At 37.8% G+C, this 23,123-nt stretch overlaps 2 protein-coding genes across 2 annotated transcripts; both read left to right on the top strand.

Moving 5' to 3' along the window:
- The first annotated feature begins 100 nt into the window (after positions 1 to 100).
- On the top strand, positions 101 to 10,512 carry LOC111340329 (solute carrier family 75 member 1). The gene is made up of 13 exons (XM_088726571.1): positions 101 to 464; positions 1,983 to 2,079; positions 2,660 to 2,763; positions 5,314 to 5,472; positions 6,307 to 6,498; positions 6,824 to 6,923; positions 7,362 to 7,473; positions 7,814 to 7,869; positions 8,274 to 8,326; positions 8,776 to 8,866; positions 9,165 to 9,212; positions 9,314 to 9,403; positions 9,532 to 10,512. Exons 1-13 carry the CDS (start codon positions 255 to 257, stop codon positions 9,621 to 9,623), a joined length of 1,404 nt encoding a protein of 467 aa, XP_088582697.1. The 5' UTR covers positions 101 to 254; the 3' UTR covers positions 9,624 to 10,512.
- Positions 10,513 to 12,609: 2,097 nt separating this feature from the next.
- LOC111340328 (uncharacterized) lies at positions 12,610 to 18,555 on the top strand. The gene is made up of 2 exons (XM_022947158.2): positions 12,610 to 12,861; positions 13,883 to 18,555. Exon 2 carries the CDS (start codon positions 13,887 to 13,889, stop codon positions 15,921 to 15,923), a length of 2,037 nt encoding a protein of 678 aa, XP_022802893.1. The 5' UTR covers positions 12,610 to 12,861; positions 13,883 to 13,886; the 3' UTR covers positions 15,924 to 18,555.
- The last annotated feature ends 4,568 nt before the right edge of the window (positions 18,556 to 23,123 follow it).

The following is a 23,123-nucleotide window of genomic DNA, read 5'->3' as shown; positions in this document are numbered from 1 at the left end:
ACAGTCTTTTTTGGAAACCTAAGTCACTACTTGATATTGCCTATGAATATGTAACAGCTCCTTTGCGGCGGAAACTGTGACCGTATCATCAATTGAGCAAAGATTGACGTCAGTCTTTCGTGACTTCGAGACACTGAAAACAATATTTAAACTTAAATTACACCAGGGGACATACATTTCCTACTCAATGCCAACGAAGCGCTAACTTGTGACACAAAACTTTTCTCTCTTCGAGGCTAGAGAGCACGCTATATATGGAGACGAACACGCTCAAAAACAGGGCTTCAAACTTGCCAGAGAGGAAAGCTGATAAAGAGAAGCACGAAGCCGAAAACACTAAAGTTTTGTCAACTGATCGAACAGTATGGATCGTTTTCTTTTCCCTTCTCGTCGACCTCCTCGCTTTTACAGTGATTCTACCACTGTTCCCATCCTTACTGGAGTTCTACGCAAATAACAAGCAGGTACTGTTTGACGGATTCACATTTTACACGTTAGATCTTTATTGAGTTCTGGTCGAGTTCCTCTTTTATAACTTCATTTCTACGTGGAAATACTTGGAGATATGATATAGAAGGGAAATTTTACGATTCAGGCAATTATTTTTTTCCAAGTCGCTTGATTTAACATGATTTTTTTTTTGTGACTGTTATCCAGAACTTTCAGAGTTTTAGGTGTCATTTTTTCCCGTTTGTTTTGAAATAAACACAATTGATAATTTATTCAAAACTTACACTTTACTACGACAACGAAAGAGGAAAAAGCGTTCATGACAATAAAAGTTGCTTGATATTGGTGAACCAAGTTCTCCTTTGTTTTAGTAATAATAATGTCATCTTTTTGAGTGACGTTCAAAAGAAATGGAAATGGAGAAAAAGAGCAGACCTTTAATTACTGTCTAACTTTGTTGAAAAATGTTTTTTTTCTTCTATCTATTTTTAAGTTTACTTTTTAAAGTTAGCACTTTACTTGTGATGAACAGAGCACTCTTTGCAATATTGTGTAGGTAACCGTATCATTTTATTCTAGGAGTATTGCTTTTGATTTCGAAGTTTGTTAATTAAGGGACAAAGTTTTTGATAAAAGGAAATTTAGCATCTCATTTACGACTCGTGTCAATTTAAACTACTTTAAAAGACAAATTTTTTCAAGACTCTTGACTGTGAGGTAATTTGCAGAATGGAATCAAGCTGTCTGGTTAGCTCAAGTGGTAGAGTGCCTGACTGCCATGTGGGAGGTCGAGGTTTCGAGCCCCAGACCGGACCAATACTCATGGTCTTAAAATAACTGAAGAGAATGTGCTACCTTTCTATAATATCAAGAAATGGATAGACATTCTAGTCTTCTCAGATAAGGACGAAAAACCGCAGGCCCAGTCTCCTGCATCTTCTTTGTACTTGTTAGCAGGGGATGTTATTTAAAGAACCCACACACTCCCGGTGTTGTGGTCTGGCCTATATACTGAAACTGGGGGCATCTATTAAAATGACATCACAGAGAATTGTAAACTGCTGCAAGCAGTCTGTTAAGTTCCCTGCAAAACATTGTAATGCACATTTGATCATATCCTAATGTTAATTTGCACAATATAACAATTAATAAATTATATTATAATATTAAATTATAAGCCTTGTCCAAACTTGGCTCAAAAATCTTAGCATGGAATTAGCTAAAATGTTATGAATACATTTGGAAATTTTGAGCTACATAGATAGATTTTTTTTTCCAGTTTGCAAGATTTAACCCACTTTTTAAATGAATTTTACCCCGAACTATCAGGGTTGCAACTGAGTTTTGATCAATGAGAGATAACATGAAAAATGGACGTGATCACAAATACTGTGGAAGTAGTGAAAATTGAATATTTTTATTTGATGGTCATATTGTGATAGTAAATTGACTGCAAAGCAAAATATTGTACATACACATTGTGCCACTCTGCATGGTGTGACATTACTGATGCATTGTTTGGATCTCTGCAGGATAGTTTATATCATTCAATCATGCAAAGAGTCAATACATTCAGGGAACTGTTAGGGATGCCAGACATTGAACGCTTCAATGTTGTACTCTTTGGAGGTATGTAACGCAATAATAAACAAATTGAAATTTTATTGTACATGTTGTAATAGTGGTTAATACATTGTTCTTATCAGAGCCTAGTTTGAATTGAGAAGTCCTGGTATCTACCTTAGCAGGGTTCATCAATTTTAACCTCACAGTACCAGCTATCTGTACTACCTGTATCTTATCTCATTTGTGAAAAAAAATTTACTATTGATAACAATCAAATGCATCGTAAAGGTGGGGGGGGGGGGGTGGGGGACTGAGTCCTTAACCCGTTCCACTCCAATATAAGCATTCATATTCTCCACACAGTCCCCCTTACTTTTTCTTTGATACAGAAAAGGAGAACTTGTTTGACAATCAGGAGCTTCTTAAGTCTGTGATCATTTCCGTCATTCTCCTGACCTTTACAGTTGATTCAAGGGTGATTCTGTATGTCAAAATTAGAACCCAGTCACTATTAGGGATTAAAGTCTGAGTTAAAAAATAGTGTAATGAAAGTTGTCTGAAGAGTGTTTAATGTTGCTTCTTCCTTTTTATAGAGTCATGTTTTTTAAGCTAAGCTTGAAGAACTTTTACTTAATTTTTTTAGGTTTCCTTGGATCACTGTTTTCTCTTCTTCAGTTTATCTCTTGTCCATTGATTGGTGCAATGTCAGATGTGTTTGGAAGGAGACTACCACTTATGCTTTGTATGGTGAGCAAACCCTTTGCTTTCTTTAAAACAGAGAATTTGTAGTGAAAAGGAAATTGTAAAATCTGTTGAACTTGAATCATAAGTTACCAAATTATCGTAGGAATTAGCATGCTTTCTTTTGGATTGTTTTTCTCTACATTTTCTCTGTGAATTTAGTGCTCAATTTGACAAGGATTGCTTAATCTAGCCCCTTTTGAAGGGGTGACCCTAAAAGCCGGTATGGTGGAATATGGTAGAATGGTGGAAAATGACCCCAAATCCTAAAACATGGAACAGCGGAAAATGACCCCAAATGAAAACACGGAATGGCGGAAAATAACCCCAAATCTTAAAACATGAAACGGATTTTAGGGCATGTTGCATGAATTTTGTACAAAGACACCAAAGCATGTGGCTGACATTCATCCCCATGACAATAACACACATGACTAAAATTAAGTGTAATTTTTTTTCTTTTGCTTAGCGGTATGAATAATAATGAACCATTGTGCATGAAAGATAGCTGCGTTTTCACATTTTCACTAATTAGTTTAATTTGCATGGTGAGAACAGATCCTGGCTGTCAGTAGAACCCTGCTAACTTGAACCCGGCAAACTCGAAACCCCTCCCTTATTCAGACTTGCACAAACAAAACCCAATTTCCCTTGGATTTGACCCCATTTTTCCAGTCATTTGCTGGCAGCAACTCCTAAAAGACAGAATGGTAGAAAATTACCCCAAAGCCTAAAATATAGAAGGAAGGTTTTTAAGAGAGCCAAATAAAAATCAAGTGTAAGGTAAAGTCTGTTTACGAGCCTAGTGGCCCATTAGGCCGGTGCTTAACTCCGGTTTCTGTAGCATGAAGTGACTAGGAGTATTTCAACTCCCCCCTTGATGGGATGCCGGTCCATCGCAGGGTTACCCCCCAGCATTAAATTGCCGGTACCCATTTATACACTTGGGTGGAGAGAGACATTTATACATTTATACACTTGGGTGTGAGAGTAAAGTGTCTTACCTAAGAACACAACACAATGTCCCGGCTGGGGCTCGAACCTGGACCACTCAATCCAGAGTCGAGGGCACTAACCATGAGGCCACCGCGTCTCCACAAAAAAATCAAGTGTACCTGCACTAATTTCCCCTTAGGAGGATAACTTCCACAGATATTAAGTTAATACTGGAAAAAATTATCTTTGCTCGTAATAATGTGTAATATATCATTCTGTGGATGTTCAGTTTGTTTCTCATTTATTGCCTAACAATCAATTCCCAAGAAATCAATCGAGGCATTGTAGGATTTTCACCTTTAGTTAACTGTACATTCTAAATCATTATGCCTTTGTAAATTCAGATAACCTTAGAGAAAACTAAGAGGACAAGCAATACAATATCTGAAATTCTTTGACAATCTACAGATCCGTCTGAATTACTGTGAGTGACTTCCCTTTCAGAAAGGGCAATTTAAACACCATAGAGTTGACGATAATTTTGCAATTTGTTGAGGAACAGAAGAAATCCGCTAAACGAATTGGTGAAATAGCCTCTTTTTTCTTCAGAAAGTTTATTTCTTCCACTGGCATGTAAACCATAAATTCTATAGTAGGATGGTGGTGTTTTGAACACCTGGTCGTGAAGAAATTCTTCAAATTCTTCTTGACGGCTTCCTTCTGCTAACTTTCTTTTGTCTTTTCACACCATGAGAAATTCCCACAAGCATGACCCCATGTAAACCTCTCTTTACCTAGTGTTTCTCAACGTCCAAAACTTATTCATGGATGAAGAAACGCTCATATCAAAAGGCTCATAACGAGGGCTTGCTCTCATGCTAGTCTAAGTTTGGTCACATGCACTATTGTTGTAGGGATGAATGAGCAAAGCACTCGAGTGTCTTTGTACAAATTCGTGCAACAATTGCCCTGACAGCCATTCCTTGTTTAGAATTTGGGGTCATTTTCAGCCATTCCATGTTTTAGGATTTGGGGTCATTTCCACGTTCCATGTTTTAGTATTTGGGGTCATTTTACGGTGTTCCGTGTTTTAAGATTTGGGGTCATTTTCTGCCACTCTGCTGTTCTGGCTTTTAGGGTCAGCCTTTGATAGAATACATTTGTTTAAAACTGACCTGAAAGTGCTGTCAAATGAGTCAGTTCCTGGACATGCATTGTGTAATTATTGTACCAAGAACATTTCCTTCCCCTCCCTCCCTTCTGCTGAAAAGAAAAATTTCAGAAACCCTCTTTCTTAATGTGCATTTTGTTATGGATCAAAGAAAGTATTATTATAATTTTAATTATTTTAAAGTTACTCATGCTGCCTATTGCATCATGCAAAAATTACGGGCATGGATTTACAACTTTTGACACCAGCTGACATAAGCTGTGGAAACCATTCCAAAATGCTGCTACCAACAATTTTTGTCCTCAGGTGGAAGGACAATGACCTGTAGCACATATATCCATTCTATATCTAGTTCTGTTGTGTTATATTACTTTCTTCAAATTATCTAATTTTGTTTAGTGGTTGACTAGAACACATTAATTGAAAAGTATCATTTGCAATTAATGCAGGTGGGAGTATTGGCTTCATATGCTGTTTGGGCATGTTCATGGAACTTTACCATCTTTGTGATGGCTAGGATCATTGGTGGTTTGTGTAAAGGGAATGTGACAATTTCAACAGCAATTATTACTGATGTAACCACTGTGAAAAACAGAGGCAAAGGAATGGTAAGTTGTTTTGCCTTTCTTTTCAACATGGCTTATAGGACTTTACATCTTAGGAAACTGTTCAGAAACTTGAAAAAAAATAGTAGTAAATTAAGTATAAACCTAATTTAAAATGAAGGATTAATGACCAGTTTTTAGTTAAGGATAATTTTTTACCACATTATGATAGTTTTACAACAGTCTTTAATACTTAGGGCTAACTAGGGTTTTCTTTTCAAGCTGCAAACACATTAGTGTCACTGGGCCACAGTCTCAGAGCAATTCAGAGGTTTGGAAGCATTTTTGGGACACTGAGGAGTGATTTTATTTCTATTTATTTATTTAAACTTCAAAGATTGTTATCTATTTACATGGACATAATATAATCATGGTTTTTTTTCAAAGATGTTATCTCAGCTACTTAATGTAGTTTATGTTCATTACATGTAGATTTTTTACAGGATAAGGTTACAGTACTGAAGATAAGTACTATTTGGGAAGTTTGTCATTGTTCAAAGTAAAGCAAGTTCTAATTTTCTAAATCATGGAAATATTATCAGATCAAAAAATATTCTGCATCAAAGTTTTCAACAGTTTAAGTGGGGATATCAAAGAGAGAGTCTTAAAAGAAAGTGTACCACTGACAACATCTGTATCTAACTTTTGATTGCTTGTCATGATTTTTACCCTGAATTCCACTTCCATTGATGCACCATTGATGGTGATGATTGATGCACATTGATGCACCATTGATTCACTTCCATTGATGCACCTGCCCTACATCAATACAGTTAGATAATTGAATGTATATACTTTATAGATACAAGTATTAACCAAGTTTTGTGTTACTAACAGGCTCTTGTGGGTATTGCGTATTCCTTTGGATTCATCATTGGACCTGTTGTGGGTGCTGTCTTTGCCAAGAGGTCGTCTCTTGAAAGTGGAAACCCCTATCTGTTCCCAGCTTTGTTTGCCATCATTTTGACAGTAGCAGACTTGATGTTTGTCTTTGTGTGCCTAAGGGAATCTCTTTCTAAAGAGAAAAGGGTGATGCTTTTAATCAATTTTTCAATCTTTCCATTTCAAAAGTAAATAAATAGTGACTTTCAAAACAGTGAAAAACTTAAGATTTACACATAGATGTAACAGATTCTGCCAAATTTCAAGGGTAGTAATTCTTTGCCTGTTTAGAGCAAATTCAGTCAGATACAGGGTAGAGGATGCAAGAACATGAAAAATACAGATTTCAATATTTCAATTTTTAAGTTAAATGTCAAAGTTAACTCTCAGTCATTTTTATTAATTATACCAACTAATCTAAGCTACATGTAAAACTATTCATTAAATATGTTTCATGTATTTTACCTTATAGGCTAAGTGTTTGCTGTCTGAATTTAAAAATGCCAATCACCTTATCAACCCAGTGTCACTGCTAAAATTTGATGCTGTAGAGATACAATCCAGTAAAGAAGGTAAATGACATGTGCAGCAATGGAAAGCTATCAAGCATAGAACTCAGTTAAGGAAATAATAATGATAAAAAAAAACAAGGATGGAAAGCCACATTTAACTGTATGATGTCAAACCTTTTTATATATTAATCATAAACTTCAAATTGGCCGAGCAAGGGAGCAGTTCAATGAATTGAATGTATAATATTGCAAATTGTGTAGAGGTGATTACTGAACATACATGTACAAGTAAGGAATGGTTCTTACAAACTCTGTGATGAAAATGGGAAAGTATTGTATTGAGATTACATACTAGAATTCAGTCAGCGGTTTAACAAACAGGAACTCACTGATTGTAGCTCAGTCAAGTTGAGGGTTGAGGCTTTAGCACTACCAAAGTGGACAAGTTAGGTTTCTCTTTAAACTCAAAAGCTAAGTTCACTTTGTTTCTAATTTCAGATTTAAAAACAGTTCGTGGCATTGGCTTGGTGTACTTTCTGTTCCTCTTTTTCTTCTCTGGACTTGAGTTCACATTAACATTTTTGACACACAAGAATTTCAAATATTCAAGGTATGTGATGGAAACTGAGAAGGTTTGGAATGTAATTGTTTCAATGTGTTGCAAAAAATTAGAAAAGTGCAATCCTAACTAGAAAGACAGATGAATGTTCTGGGCATGGTTTGTTTCTTGTGAAGCCTTATGAGAATTCAACAAAAATCCATTAGTTTTCATTATTAAATTTTATACTGTCAAGAAAAACTTTTCAGTTTTGCAATAAACCTTTGTGTATCTGTGGAGCATTCTATGGTGTCTTTGGAACTTTTTTTTTGGATAGTGTTATTAAAAAAAGGTTGCCATTTTGATGTGCATGGGATGGGAACTAAAAAATCATTTTGATCTGCTTTTGCAGTATGCAACAGGGAATGATGTTTTTCTTCATAGGAATTACTATGGCACTGGTACAAGGTATGCAAAAAAACCACACAAGATATGTTAACTTACTGTTATCCTTAATGGATAAAAGTGTTGTAAACATTATATTGTTAGGTTTATAAAGCACTACATTTAGTCCCATGATCTAGACTCTACCATGATAGAGTGAATGTCAGATATGCATTTTGATTGGTCTTAGAATTCCTGTCAACTCAAAGAATGAGCTTAACAGTTACTTATATTCTTATAATCATAGTTACCATTTCTTTATGTATGGCATCTGACTGATTAACAGATTATTAGTCACCAGAAAGGGAATTACTAAGTCCCTTGAGAAAAGGTTAATTTTTTGTTGGAACCAGTTCATTTTTATAGATCACAGTCTCTACGTGATACTTCTCCACCCTGCTCATATTCTTTGTTTTTGTCGCAATTAGGTGGTTATGTCCGCAGACAAGCTGCAGGCACAGAAAAGAAAACAGCTCTTAAGGTAAACTATGCTTGGAAAACAGGGAAGGAAATTGTCTGTTTTCATTGTTACAATGAGTTAAATTTGTTAGTGAGGAACATTGCCTGCTTTTAGTATGACAATGAAATAAAGTTTTAGTGAGGGAAATTTTATTCAAATTTAAATTTCTTATCAGATTTTTTAGTTAGATTTTGGGTTGCTTCCTGTATGGTACAGTCTTCTCTTTTATGCAATCCCTTTTTGTCTTTTTATTTCTATTATTGATTTACTATATATGTATATACATGGCCTGCATGCTTTCAGTGCGACAATGAAATAAATTTGTTATGCTTAACAAGTCTAAAATGCCTTGAGCTCAATATAAATCTAATAGTATTATAGTTCTCTGAGTCAGCATGCAGAAGTTATACTTACAACCATATTAGTATTGATTCGTTTTTCTCATTCTATGTTTGTGTGTGGAAATTTAGGGTATGGCAGCCATCATGCCAGCCATGGTCATTGTTGGTTTGGCAAAGACCATTACCACACTTTACATGGGGCTGACATTGTTTGCATTTGGTATGTTCTTTTTTTTTTCTATCAATGTTTTAGTCCTCATTTTAGTACCAACTTGGTTCTGGGAGGGAAACTGAGTATGACAAAAAGTAAATGAATGTGTCAATAACATTATAGGTACCTTACTATTTGTTAATTTTAGTCTGTTTCCACTGATTCACTGGCTGGGTGTCCTTTGGTTGTTACAATGATAATAAATCAGTTCTTTCCACTTCCCCAGTTCATTATCTGTATAATCTGCACAGTCATCCATTTGAATTTTACAAGAAGTATTGAGTAGTTTTGCAATCATCTTTTTCAGGTTCAGCAACAGTAGTACCATGTTTGACAACCATGATCTCCCATCATGGTGAGGAAACATTTCCCTCTGTCTATCTTTCTATGTTCTGCTTTTGTTGTTAACTGATATTAGAGAATTATTGTTTGACCAAAATTTTAATCTATTTCAAGGAAATGCTGACCAAAAAGGAAAAATCATGGGAATATTCAGGTCTATTGGGGCCTTTGCTCGAGCCATAGGCCCGTTTGTGAGCTGTACAGGTACTCAATTGCCCCCTCACTTTCCCTTTTTTTTTTCCAGTTTGTTCTTTGTTTTATTTTTTTTTAAAGGTGTTTATGATAATAAACAATTTTTGAGATCAATCAGTTTTTTATTTTGTGTATTTTAGTGTACTGGAGTGTGGGACCATTTTGGTGTTACTTCGTTGGTGCCTTGCTGTTTATGATTCCCATGCGGATTTTGGTGAAGTTGCCTGCTTAAATGTGTTTCCAGCGAAGGAAATAGATCTGAGAGATCATTTGAGTAATTTTTTTAAATCAGGGAACCCATTCTACGGAAAGGGTCAAAAGATATTTTGTAGATTTTATTTAAACACAGATTATACAGTTAAACTCCGACGTAACAAGGATCTCGTTCTTACAAACTATATGATGCTCAACAATGAAATAGAATGAAAAGTAACGTGTTTAGGATTAGTGCTTGGAGTTCCACTCCTTCTCAGTTTAGTAACAAATGAATAAGTTGGAGTTCAGTATTTGAGTCTCATTTACATCAAATATATATTTACATGTGGTTCTCGAGAGGCAAAATTGGACATGCGTAAGTTATACTGTCTTTTGTCCAATCTTTCATGAATTACAGACTTCTTTAACTAGGAGATGCACCTTAATTTCTGTTCACAACTGACAAGTTTTTACACAGTCTATATACTAAAATGAAATATAGGCTATGAAGATAACAATAACACTGAGGAGAGCATGCGTGGCTGGTGGAGTGTGGCGCGGAAGAGACGCCCAGAACAGCTACCATCGCCTGTAGAGAAATATGGACAGTAAATTGTCTAGGAAATGGAATATAGGCTATGACGATAAAAATAACACTAAGGAGAGCATGCGTGGCTGGTGGAATGTGGCGCGGAAGAGACGCCCAGAACAGCTACCTTCGCCTGTAGAGAAATATGGACAGTAAAATGTCTAAGATAGTCAGAGTTGGGTGATCAAAAAATTTCGTTTTCCCAGAAGAGAATGTTTTAATACAAATGTAATGACAACAACATGCCTATAACGATATTTAACTTGTACCTAAGCTAAATTGGTGCAGTATTTTTATTGAATACGATTTTTTTATTAAAAAAAGTTGAAAACTTGCAGTTGAGGTCTCATAATATCCTCTTTCTTCTCAAGTTTTTGTCATGGCGTGGTAGCAGTAGCGTAACATGAAAGCAAGGGATGACGCAAAGTGCGAGGATAGTGCGAATCAGTTCGAAATCACGAAGAAGAGAGTTATAAATAAATAAACAAATAATCAGTTTATTTAACCCTTTGGTAGTGTTAAACACTAAATTACAAGGGAGACAGTAAAATTCATTCAATTCTACACAGAACACAATACACTTGGCATAACAAGCTAAAACAATTAAGCCCTATTGTAACTGTGAGTAACGAACTTACTAAGGCGGTCTGTTCTGACGAAGCGGAATTGAGAACAGGAAAAACCGGACCTCAACCCGTACCTATGGGTGACATTGGTGGGGTGTGGAACCAGACCGGTGGGTAACGCGGCCCACACCGGAGATGCAAATTCTAAAATGGGCGGTACCAGGCTACAATAAACCTGAATAAGATCTGCTGGTGGGAGGCCTGATTTCGTAACGCAGAGAGCCGCTTGCATGCTTTCTTCACAATATAGTCGCAATGAACGGACCTTGACAAATTGTGTTACAGATGGACACCGAGTAACTTATAAGATGACACTTACTCAATAACACTGCCTGACATCTGTAAGGGGGGTAGATCCAAGGGCTTATGACTGTAAGAAATCTATGCGTAGTTCTTTACATTTCGATGGGTTTAGCTTCATACCATGACTACTAGCATCGCTACAAAGGGCAACATGCTGGTTGAGCATCTAGGAATAATCTCTAAAGACTGACAAATCATCTACATACTTAACTCTAGTTTTCCAGTCCTTAACTAGATTATGGGGGGGGGGGGGGACAGCGAACAACAGAGGGGCTAGTCTTGTCCCCTGAGGAATACCGCCCCTTGGAATAACGCTGTTAGAGAGGGCACAACCAATTTTGAGGCCTCATGTACCCCTAAATCACGAAGCTCAGATACCAAAACAGGATGATCCACCAGGTCAAATCCTTTGCTAAAATCAGTAAACAAAATACGTGCATAGCAATGGCCGTTGTCAAGCGTTTCTAGGATACAATGTAGCAAGTAAACGAGCGCGTGTGTGGTTGATCTGCCTGGAAGAGCAAATTGTTTTAGATCAATTTTATCGAAGACCTGATTAAATAGGGGGCTAACGAGAAACCCTCTAATATTTTAGCTAGTTGAGAAGTTAAGGTAACTGGCCTTAAATCGTTCTTAATACATTTAGGTGGTGAACATTTCGGGAGGGGTGTGACTAACGACTCCTTGATCTGATAAGGGATGAATCCTTGCCTTAACGAGGCATTATAAATGTCAGTAACTACCGGAGCAAGTTCAAAAGCAAATTCCTTCCAGATCTTGTTAGGAACCGTTGAGGGCCCAGGCGATTTATTATTCTTGACTTGGCGCAGGGTTTTATAGCAGCTAAAGACATCAACAAGGAACTCCCTTGGGACATCGAGGTTATGATCGAGGTCAGCACATGTGGTGTCTAGGGGAGTGAAATGTGACGTAAGGGCAGACCAAAAGGAGTTGAACTTCTCTGCTAGGGCAGCTGGAGTGGGAGTATCCTCGTCGAGTAACTGGGTTACCCAGTCTGTTTGAGCTCTTTGACCAGTAAGACCTTTTATCTCACGCCACCACCGACTGATGTTACTTTCTTTAAGGGAGGCCACCTTACTATCATAGAACTTTTGTTTACATTCCATGCGTGCCCTCTGCACCTTATTACGCAACTTTTTTTGTAGTGCTGCGAGTCTTTACCATAGACAACAAGAGCTTTTTGGCGTTTAATGATCAAAGATTTCAGCTTGTGTGTAATCAAAGGTTTATCTGAAGAGCAGCATTTAGTACACTGCACGCGAAGATAGTAGTTGACTGCCTCAACCAAGGTAGAATTAAACAAATCATATTTTTCCTGGACATGTGTAAGACCCAAAACATCGGACCAGTCGTATTGTGTAATCCAGCTACCAAACTCACGGATCCTACTAGGCCTGAGATCCCTTTTAGATATAATATTCACAGAAGGGGTTTGATTTGGTGGAGTAGTCCTGGGCCTGATCAACACAGTAAAATGTCACTTGTACCAGGTTTGGGCAACTGGAGAGGTGGAGCGAACAAATTGGGTCTGTTCGACAGACACCATTCCAGAGTCTCATCGCGCCATGTAACGCAATCGCGCTTTACCCTCCAACATATATATCCTAACGTGACTTTGGCTCGAATATTAGGGTCTCAGTTTTCAAGCGATCAATCACAAGTGAAGGCGGATAATATTTTCCTCAAAATTCACAACCAACGCGAACAGCTTGTCGTACTGTTTTGAATATTCCGAGGTAAGCCATGAACAGTAATGTTGTGGTAATTTATGAGGGGAAAGTTTGGACTGTAAACTGATTCACGTTTCAGTCAAATAACTTCAGTAATTCCTAAGGAAACCTATCTGACCTGAGATGAGACAAAGCTTCCTGAGACAAAGCTTACGGAGACAAAGCCTGCACTTTGTATTGAACAATTTCGACAATTTTTGTGGGAAAAGCATCTTGAAGACTTCATCATTGTTCTCGAGCCACCAACGAGAATAGATGACGATAGAGAGCGATAGAAAGCAAGTGTGATAACAGTTAGGATTTCTTCATTTCCTTAGTTTATGACCAAGGTTAACAAGTGCCAAACATTTTTCCTTTCTTTCTAGAGTTACTAGCATTTCAGAATTCTTCAGATCTATCCAATAGATCTCTCTAACCTTAACTTCGTAATTCATAGTTGCAATAGTAATCAGTTTGGTCAATATTTGTGGGAAAACACAAAGCTCATTCAGGCTCGCGGGTATGTTTAGTCAAGACTTGCGTGACAGCTAGGGGGTGGCCGCAGTTTCAGAGAATCTGAAGTATATTTCTTTGGAAGGCAGTAGAGTAATATCGCGTAGTCCTCTAATGCTAGCACTAAAAATGTTCATTAAACAAGTGGCTGATATGTTCCAACACGTTTGTGTAAATGAATGTGTTGAATTCACGTTTCTCAGTGCAAATGGAAAGACATCTCGTCTCGACGTAAACTGTTACTTGTACAATGAATATATATGAAGTTCATATATTTTGAACTGCGGTATTAAATACGTATGATGCACGATCCTTCGCAGTAGATAGCGCTATTTATGCAATAGCGAAAATCAGACCTGAAAAATATCAGGCCTGTACGGGATTCGAACCACTGACCTCTCCGTACAGGCCTGATTTTTTTCAGGGCTGATTTTCGCTATTGCATAACTAGCGCTATCTACTGCGAAGGATCGTGCATCATACGTACTGCTACTAGTCTTGTAGCTCATCCAATGCCTTCGTAAACTGACTGCAGGAAAATGACCCTTAGTACATGTGAAGTGGATCTGTCGTGCCAAATCGACTTTGTGGAAGCAGCTCTGAATGAACTCCAGTTTCTAAGGGTTGTGGATCAATATCCAACCCTATTTCAAGGTGCACTTTTCAAAAACGCTTTGAGAAGATATGAGATGTTATGGCTACCCTTGTTTAAGAGCAACAATCTTGATGGAAGAGAACTCCAGGCTCCACTAGACGTGGAATGGGTGTGGCAAACTCACATTTTGGATGGGGGTTTTTATGAAGAAGACTGCAGGAACATTGTGTTCAGGGAAGTCGATCATCGAATAAACGTCGAATTGGAAAAGGAAGAAGCCCTATTTAGAGCACGAACCCTTTGGGAGAAAGCCTACCCCACGGAACCTTTCGAGGTGGATCTAGAACATCTCCCCAGCTATGTCCCAAAGTACATTTGCAACCTCCGATGCGATTTACAAGAAGCTTCTTGTCGTCTACGAAACCTTTACCACAATACCTCTCTTCCTCATTACAGAGACTCATTCTTTCTCATGTCGTCCTTGCGACGCTACAAGCAGCATTTAATCCTAACGAAGGAGAATCCGGACATCGTTCTGGTGCCATGTTGTGATGTCGATCTCATCTGGAAAACACACCTTCTCCACCCCTCAAGTTATAAAGCAGACACAAGAAAATTTCTTGGATACGTCCTTAAACATCCCGAAGCAAAAATTGGCGCTTTGGAAATTTCTAAACACCTGTCACTTGAAAGTGACACTGAAGCAACATGGAATAAATACGAAATGGCTTTCAAAAGACCCGGAGCCATCTTTCGCGGTGAATGTCCCCCGCCTCTACCATTTCAACCCAAGGCAATTCATCGTAATTTGGCAATGTTTGAGTTTGAGATGGAACTCTCAAAGTTTGAGATAGAAAACTTTGAAAATGACAAAAAATTTTCTTTCACGCTTCAGCTAGATGACGAAACAGTTATTTGGAAAAAGAAATTGAAAGGAGGCAGTCATATCCTTGAGGGAGATCACCAACCACTTGCTCAATTTGTTGTTAATACAGATGACAAAACCAGCCTCACTCTTTCCTTCTATCAAAAGAAGTTGTTTTCAAAGACTCCAAAGATGTGCCATACTGTGGATCTAGCTGAGTGTTTACAAACTGCCATCAGAATGGAGTCAGAAACGAACATTTTCCGTATACCTATTCCACTATTTGGGCCTGCTGATAGAAAAGCATACATTACCATCAAGACATGTGGCTTACCCAAACCGCTGAGTTACAGATTTACTCTTAGTCCAGAACCAGAGTCTGCGAAATTCTTGCATCCAGCAGATGTTGTTTCAACTCCCAAGACGGTACTTGGGAGAGAAATACTCACGAAACAGAGGATGCCATGCGAACTACTAGTTTACCGAGTGTACAGCCATAGCGGAAAGGATGCATTCACATGCCGTGTTTTGAACGCTGAGCCAGCTGGGGTCATGGTATTAGAGATCGTTGATGATGATGATGGAAATACTGTCGCGTCAGCTCAACTGATCAATGACAATATATTTCCTAGCCCTTTGGAACCTTTGGAAGACCCCTCCAAATGTATCACGAATAGCATGTCGGACGGTGAGACAGTTCTTTTGATTAGAGGGCGAGTGGACTGGGCAGTCTGCATGGGAGTGAGGCAATCCGATGAACAGTCCCTGGATGAAGAGCGCAACGTTGTCCAGGTAAAATTTTTCAGGCTTGGAGATGGGCAAGGCTGGTGTGAAGTGCGAAAAACGGGGCATTTGCTTTTAATCCAAGTTAATAAAAAAGAAGAAATTTTCATGGCTGTGAATCCAGATGAGGGACAAATACTTTTGCCAATCAACTTGGAGGATGTTCCAGAATGTGTTGCTACTGCTGTTGGTGTGATGTTGTTACCCTCACTGTGTTACACTGCTAAACCACAGCATAACCAGCCCGGCGGTGCAGATATTTCCAGCGTGGTTCTACGCTGTCCAAGTCTTTCCCGTTTCAGTTCGTCTCGCCCCACAACTACCTTAACCTGAACATTAGTTAAAACACTCACCGAGGAATACCACTTAAGTCACAGAATAATCAAGGAAACTTACTCAGAGGACTTCTCCAAGAAAAATTGATTTCCTCTAAATTTTCTCCTGGGAATCGTAATTAGGTCAGCAGTTATCTTTTTAGTTCTTTGCAACGAGAAAGGCAGCGTAAAAAACTTCTTTTACTCTACTTTGCAGTTTTTATTTACTTTTTCTTCAGAATTCTAACAATTCTGGTTATTCTTCTCGGACTGCAAACCCTTATGGAGACTATGATTACCAAGTAAAAAAATTAAGTTCAGATAAAAGCGATTTTTTTGGGCTCATAGTCAATATGAATAAGAGTTAATTTGTCCAGAACGTACAAACATTGTTTAATGAGTCAGTCAAAACAAATTACTGGCTGAAATTTAGCCAATTTTTTTTTCAAATTGTTTATTTCTAAAGGAACATACCAGATGTTTTACACAAGACCGGCTTGTTAATATTCATTAATATTCAATAATATTCATTAATTTTAATGACGGTTACAGTGCAGGTTATCAAGTCATAGTAACTTTTAATTCCAGATAGATAATAGTTCCTTCATTAACTAGCACATTGGCAATTTATTTTAAGAGGGGGGCACTTGGTAATGAAACCAGCCTCCCAGAAGCCCATTACAGGTTCACACTTTGGTTGAAAGTGCTTAGGGATCACGTGGTTACACGCCGGATGCAATGAATAACATTTGACCTCCGTTACCATTTTGTTTCTGCATTTATCAAGCTTATTCACCCATTTTGAAACGCAACCATGAGCATTTCTAGCCGTACGATTATTTGCAATTCTATAGTCTACCAATTCTTTGATCTCATCGCCCCAGACATGATCATCGATGGTGCGCTCCTCAGGTTCAACGAGAACACTTTGCTGCAATAACATTCGGTGTTTGAATTGCTGTTCGTTTGTTTGGTTAATAAAGACAGGTTTGGGAGAAGCCAAGGTGAAAGAGCCCAAGATTACAGCCATGGGTAAGAGTATCTGAAAATTAAATGCAACACGTAACCGTCAATAAACTGATCGGAATCTACGGTTTGTTTTTTTTTTTTCAAGATAAAACTTTTTAAAAATTTCAGGAAGCAAGCCAAACTATTCCATGGTTTAAATGTAATAAATCTCTTAGGAATATTTCCTCTTAATTCTTTAATCGAAAAGTATAGTTAATTTCTATCTCTGGATGCGAATATTCCTCTAAGTTATTTAAAAATAACTTTTTAAGTCTAAGATTGTATTTTCTTACTTCTCCAGCAAGAGCCATCGTAGTTTCCACCTAAAGATCTAACTTGTTTTCCGCTTTTCTTCAGCAAACTGTTTCCTTTGAGGTCCTGATTATCCAGATATAAGAACAAACCCAAGTTATGTCATAGAAACATCGGAATACCTGACTATACTCGCGAAGTTAAAATATTTGTTCGTATCCTACATTAACAAGATTTAAGAGTAATGACTGTAACGCTGTAAGAAGTAAGGATGGTAATTTCTTTCCTTACAGAACATGTTTGTAAGTTGTCGTACGATATAGAGCTAAGCACTTTGTGGTTGATGGGCTCAGAAAAGCGATTGAAAAAAAAGAAAAGGAAATGGAAGAGGCTCCCAAACCTCAAACCTCTTTAAAAAAAGGAATAACAACAGCAGTTAACTTTGTACTTTATCAGTTAAATGTTTATCAGTTAAATGTACTTTATCAGTTACTGGAATGTTAATGGTGTTCATACATAGCTGCGATTCAAAAATGGCGGTAGGGCTAAATGGAGTCGAATGTTAGTGGAAGACTCGCGTAGATTGAAAAGAGCACCACCTAACGATATTGGACATTTACACTGGAACCATAGATACCATTTAAGGTGGTACTAGAACACTGCATTTTTAAGCTTTTATTCTCAATAGATTTTCTTACCTCTAACTCACAAGGCCGTGATTTCAAATTTCTTTTATGCTTGGAAGTTTCAAGTCAACTTTGGCGAGGTTGACAACGATTTTTATATCTTTTTGCGCTCATTAAATTCCAGTTATCGTGCCATGTAGGTTGAAACATGCTCCTGACCACAAAAAGGAAGTTCAATCAGTTCCATCCTATTTTTAACTACACTTCACTTTTTATTTCCTTATTGGACACGTTGGGGGGAGATGAAGAAATGTTCGCAATATACTGACCCATTATCCCACGAATCAAACCAGGAATGAACTCCTAGAAAAATCATAAGAATAATAGTCTTATTTCAGGAAGACTGAACCAACATGCCGCCAAAATACCCTTGAGAATGAGATCAAAGAGATAAATGCAGTGTTTAGAGTTGATTTTTGTCAATAATGAAAAGAAAAAGTAGGAAATTTGATGAGTGACAGGTATCTATATTTGTAAGGTTCACTTCCGCAAGTTTAAAAATGTACAAGGTTTCGCTTTGAATCACGAAGAAAGTGATCCTAAGAATTCTCGCTCAAATCGTGATCAACTTACTGAGTAAAGGACAACGAAACTATCAATAGAAAACTTTCAAGATGCTGATGTAAAATGTGTATATTTCAGTGAATTATGTCTTCTCTTAGCTCCTTCATTGATTGTTGGTAAACACGTCCTTTGTTAGTAGAACCCTCTGCGCTGTTTGCTTACTTTCTATAAAAAAAAACTCGTGGGTGTAAATAAAGCCATCCAGAACATTTGGAATCAGCAAACAATCCCTTGCAATGAAAGCTAGGGCCTTGGGTGCGTGTACGAATAATGAAACAAACCTTAACAGGCATTGAAACGGGGGAGGAGGGGTATACTATGTTATCAAGGCTCCGTTCACACGTATCTGTATTCGTCAGGAGCCCATTACCCGGAGCTTCCATCTTCCATACTGACCCTCTGAGCCAACCCTGTCCCGTATCTTTCTATTTTTAGAAGCACCTCCCACGGCGGTTTTCGCGGGTGTTTTTATAATAGCCAATCATAAGAGAGCTGTCGTCTCTATTGTGTCACTTCCAGGCCGCACGAAATTATTTCAATAATGGCGGAAAGTGCGGGAAGATTAAAGAACTCCCGCAAATATCTCAGTTCTAAAAATAAAAAGATACGGGAAGAGGTTGACTCAAGGGTACAACTGAGATGGAAGCTCCGGCTAATGGGCACCTGTATTCGTTTGAAAACGCAACTTTTTTCTCCTTCACACATAACTTTTTCTCGTCGTTTTCGCCAATTCATACTTATACGATGAATTGATTTAAAAACGATAGCTTTTAATCCATAACCCGTCTGCGCCTGCTTGACGTAAGCGTATTCGCTATTATGAGTCAGCGGTGTGGATTGGAACTGATGGTGTGACGCTAGCGCTGTCGAAAATGTCCGTTTTTGCCCGTCCACTCGTACACGCGTTAACAACGTTTTCAAAGGGTTCCACTCTGGAGAGTGTTTTTGAAAAGTTCCGTTTTCAGTGATCGTTTTCATGGAATATTTGTGGACGGAAGCCATATCCGTAAAAAAAGCGTTGCGTTTTCAAATGATAACGGATACACGAGGGAGGGGACTTCGGTAAAACTAGTGTCGATTTTATCTCAGGTATCAGGAAACGAAGGCCAAGAACTAAAGTTGACCCATGCGAATTAACAAATTTGTCCGCCAATCACTTCGCTTAGCAGGTTACGATCGGTGGCGATATCAGCACAAAGATAGCACCTTAAAGCTTTAACCTAAAAATTTCAAATTTCAAAGTTATTGCCTCAGATACATTTCATATCTTGAGTTACTAATGAGCATTAATTATGAAAAGCTACGTCCGTAGCTGAGGAAAAGGTTTTCGTCCTTCGGCTCGTGTTTACTTGGAATAGAACTGATGTAAACTGATAAACGGTGTCAGAATTCAAACGTCTCATTCGGTTAGCAATTGGAGAAAACAAACAAACGGCATTACGAAAACAAACGGACACCTGAAAATACACGGTGAGATGCGAATATTTAATTAAAATAAATAAACAGGACAATTATGTCGTCTAACTGACGGTTTTTCACTATTTCATCCAAAAATCAATTTTTGTTAGAGAAATAATTTCTGTAATAAGAAGATTAACGGCGTAGCAAGTTGTACCACTGTTTATCGCAGGTCACATACGCGTGGTAACCTCAATTGAATGCTATAATATGTTCTCCATACACAATCCTGTATTTCATCTAAATGTCTTTAATTTCGTCCGTGTGCTTGATTGCTTATTTAGCCGCCAGTGAAGTCACAACTTCAATCTGCTTTGGTCTGATAGTAAAAACAACTAATTCTTCTAAGCGCCAATACGGTTCGACAGAACGGTGAAACTCCAGTCCTAAAAGCCAAACCCCTTTTTTCAAATCTATTGGATTGGAAGTTTCGTCATATTGATCTATCATGTTTCTGCCTTGAGAAATTGCATATATAGCAGTCAAGGTATTAATATAGATGAGACCGGTCACTATTTTCTTTACAATCAGTAAAGGAAATCAGAGAATTGTAGGAAATACAATTGAGAACCCGATTAACACGGAGAGTAAAAATTTTTATTTGATGTCCTTTCGTGATTATGAAGTAAGTAGACAGGTGTAAAAGAAAAAAGGCCAGCGTTTTCATGTTTGACGTACGCACCCTAACTGATTTATGCGTCCTTAGTGCCATGTCTACAGAGCAGTTAAGAATAGAACAGGGCGAATTAAACATGTGGCAACGTGGGTGGAGTGTGACGCGCGCAATTCAGTAAATACTTTTAGTCCGTAAAATTATTACATCGCTCGCAGCGCCCGCGGGCAAGATGAAGCGAATCCTGTGTTCTGATTGGCTACCCGAGCGGGCAAGATGGGCCCATCTTGCCAGCTCGGGATTGCCCGCATTGATTCCGCGCATGAAAAAAATTGAATTAGAACAACGTTCGTATTTCTCGGACAATTTCGGCACAAAACGCTAAAAGCGGCAGAAGATTGTTACCATGCAGAGGGGAAGGTCTCTCCGTTCTTGCGGCCATAACTTCAATTTACTTCGTATTCGTACGGAACGTTTTAAGCGAACTTTTATCGACAGATGTCTATTTAGTTTCACTAGATTATAACTAGTTTTCTCTTTAGTGACAAAGTTTTGTAAACCTTACACGTTTGTTTGCAGGTATATGTTGTTGCGTAATCGATAAATACAGACATCATCATCATCATCCTCGTCACAACAAAGAAAACAGAAACGACTCTTGTGAGTTTGTTGTGCTACAACCACGGTTGACTTTTTCTCCTGGCTCTCAAAGTAAAAAAGTCATTCTTAATTCTTAATAAAGCGAAATCATTTTGCAATATGATAAACGACCTCAATGATTGTTACACCCTCCAAAACGATCTGTCAGCTCTACATGATTGGAGTAAACTATGGGAAATGAACTTTAATTCACCGAAATATAAACAATTCTGTATAACAAGGAAGAAAAAAACCAATCCACAATATCTATCACCTTGATACGGAACAATTACTCCTATCTGACGCGGAAAAGGATCTAGGTATAATGCTACATCATATACTAGCATGGCCTGACCACATCTTTACAAATTAAAGTAAATTCTGGTAATAAGATCCTGCGGCTAATTAAACGGACATGTGGAAATCAGACACAGTCTGCTGTGATTCGCAAGCTTTAGATACACCTTGTGCGGCCTCACCTTGAATACGCCAGCGAAATCTGGTCCCCTCACCAAGCCTTTTTGCAGGACATGATTGAAAGCATTCAAAGACGAGCCACGCGACTCATGATCAAAGCAAAATCTTACGTGGAGCGGTTGAAATCTCTCCATCTTCTAACCCTTAAGTCGAGAAGGACTCTACTCGACTTGATCTTCTTTTATAAATGTTTAAAGGGACTCTTAAATATTAACTCATCTAGTTTTATTATTTCCAGAAAAAATGCAGAAAAAATGCAGAAAAAATGACTAAGAAATGCTGATCTGTCATTTAAAACTCAACATGCGAGAACAAACATGCTAAAATATTCCTATTTCCGAAGAACAGTTAAGGCCTGGAATTGTTTACCTGTGCATGTCAGAAAGTCTGAGTCTTTTTCTGATTTTAAAAGTCTTTGTAAGGCTTATCTATACCAGTTAGACGCCGAATTAACCTAATTTATAATTATTATTGTATTATTATAATATATAGGTATGTGTAGTGTTTTTCTTTTTTGGGTGGCCTTTTGTAAGGGAACCTGTTCCTGTTTCTTGGCCTTCCCCTCAGCTTTGTATGTGTGTTAAGTTTGTTGAGAAAATGATTAAAGTAAAGTAAAGTAAAGTAAAGTAAATCCTCTATTAACCAAGCTTGTTCGGTCTAGATAGCTGGATATTAGCCTCGCTATTTTTTTTTCACATTTTTATGGACCTCGAATTCGTCTTGTTCCATAAAAATGCGATAAAAGAACTCGGCTAATATCCAGCCATCTAGACCGAACGAGCTTGGTTAATAACGCATATATATATAACTCGAGCATTTAGATAACTGTTTGAGGAAATATTTGAAAGTTTTAAGGATTATGATATGGATTAAAAAATAATATGAAAATAGATCCGAAGTTCAGAATGGTGCCAAAGTTCCTTTAATGTTCGGCGGCAGGTTAGCGTTTCACTGAGTTTCTTATTTTTCTGAAACGGTTTTGAAGTTCTGCTTTGAAAAGATTTTCTTTTAATGTTTTTTGTCAACGTTGCAGTTTAAAATAATAAGCAGCTTAACCCAGAGAGGGAACTGATGATATGACACTCGCACATGTCACTAATTCATACTGATCGTGACTAAAACACCACACGAGTCCCACGAGTGACATACGAGTAACAGACAGCAGGTTGGAAAGTATGGAATGCCGGAATTCGGAACCGGAATACTCGGATTACCACGCTTCTGGTTTATTTACCTCGAAGCAATCTTCCGCATCAGTTTGTATATTGTAGCCTGTGAGCTACATGTAGTTCTACTACGTGCATTCCCGTGAACAGTGCCATAGGTAGTTATTTTTTGTTAGGTTTTTTGCATTTTTTTGTTTTATTTATAGAGTACTGATTTTCCTTTTTTTCCTTTTCCTTTTACTTTATTCATTTTTTAATCAACTAGTTTTTTGAATAATTTTCTTTTTTTTTTTTATCATTTTCGGTCATTCTGGGTATTCCGCGTATTTCACGTATTCCAAATGCTCCCGTTTTCG

This window comes from Stylophora pistillata, chromosome 1 (genome assembly GCF_964205215.1).
Source record: "Stylophora pistillata chromosome 1, jaStyPist1.2, whole genome shotgun sequence".
Taxonomy (NCBI): domain Eukaryota; kingdom Metazoa; phylum Cnidaria; class Anthozoa; order Scleractinia; family Pocilloporidae; genus Stylophora; species Stylophora pistillata.
This window is presented reverse-complemented; position numbering and strand designations above follow the sequence as displayed.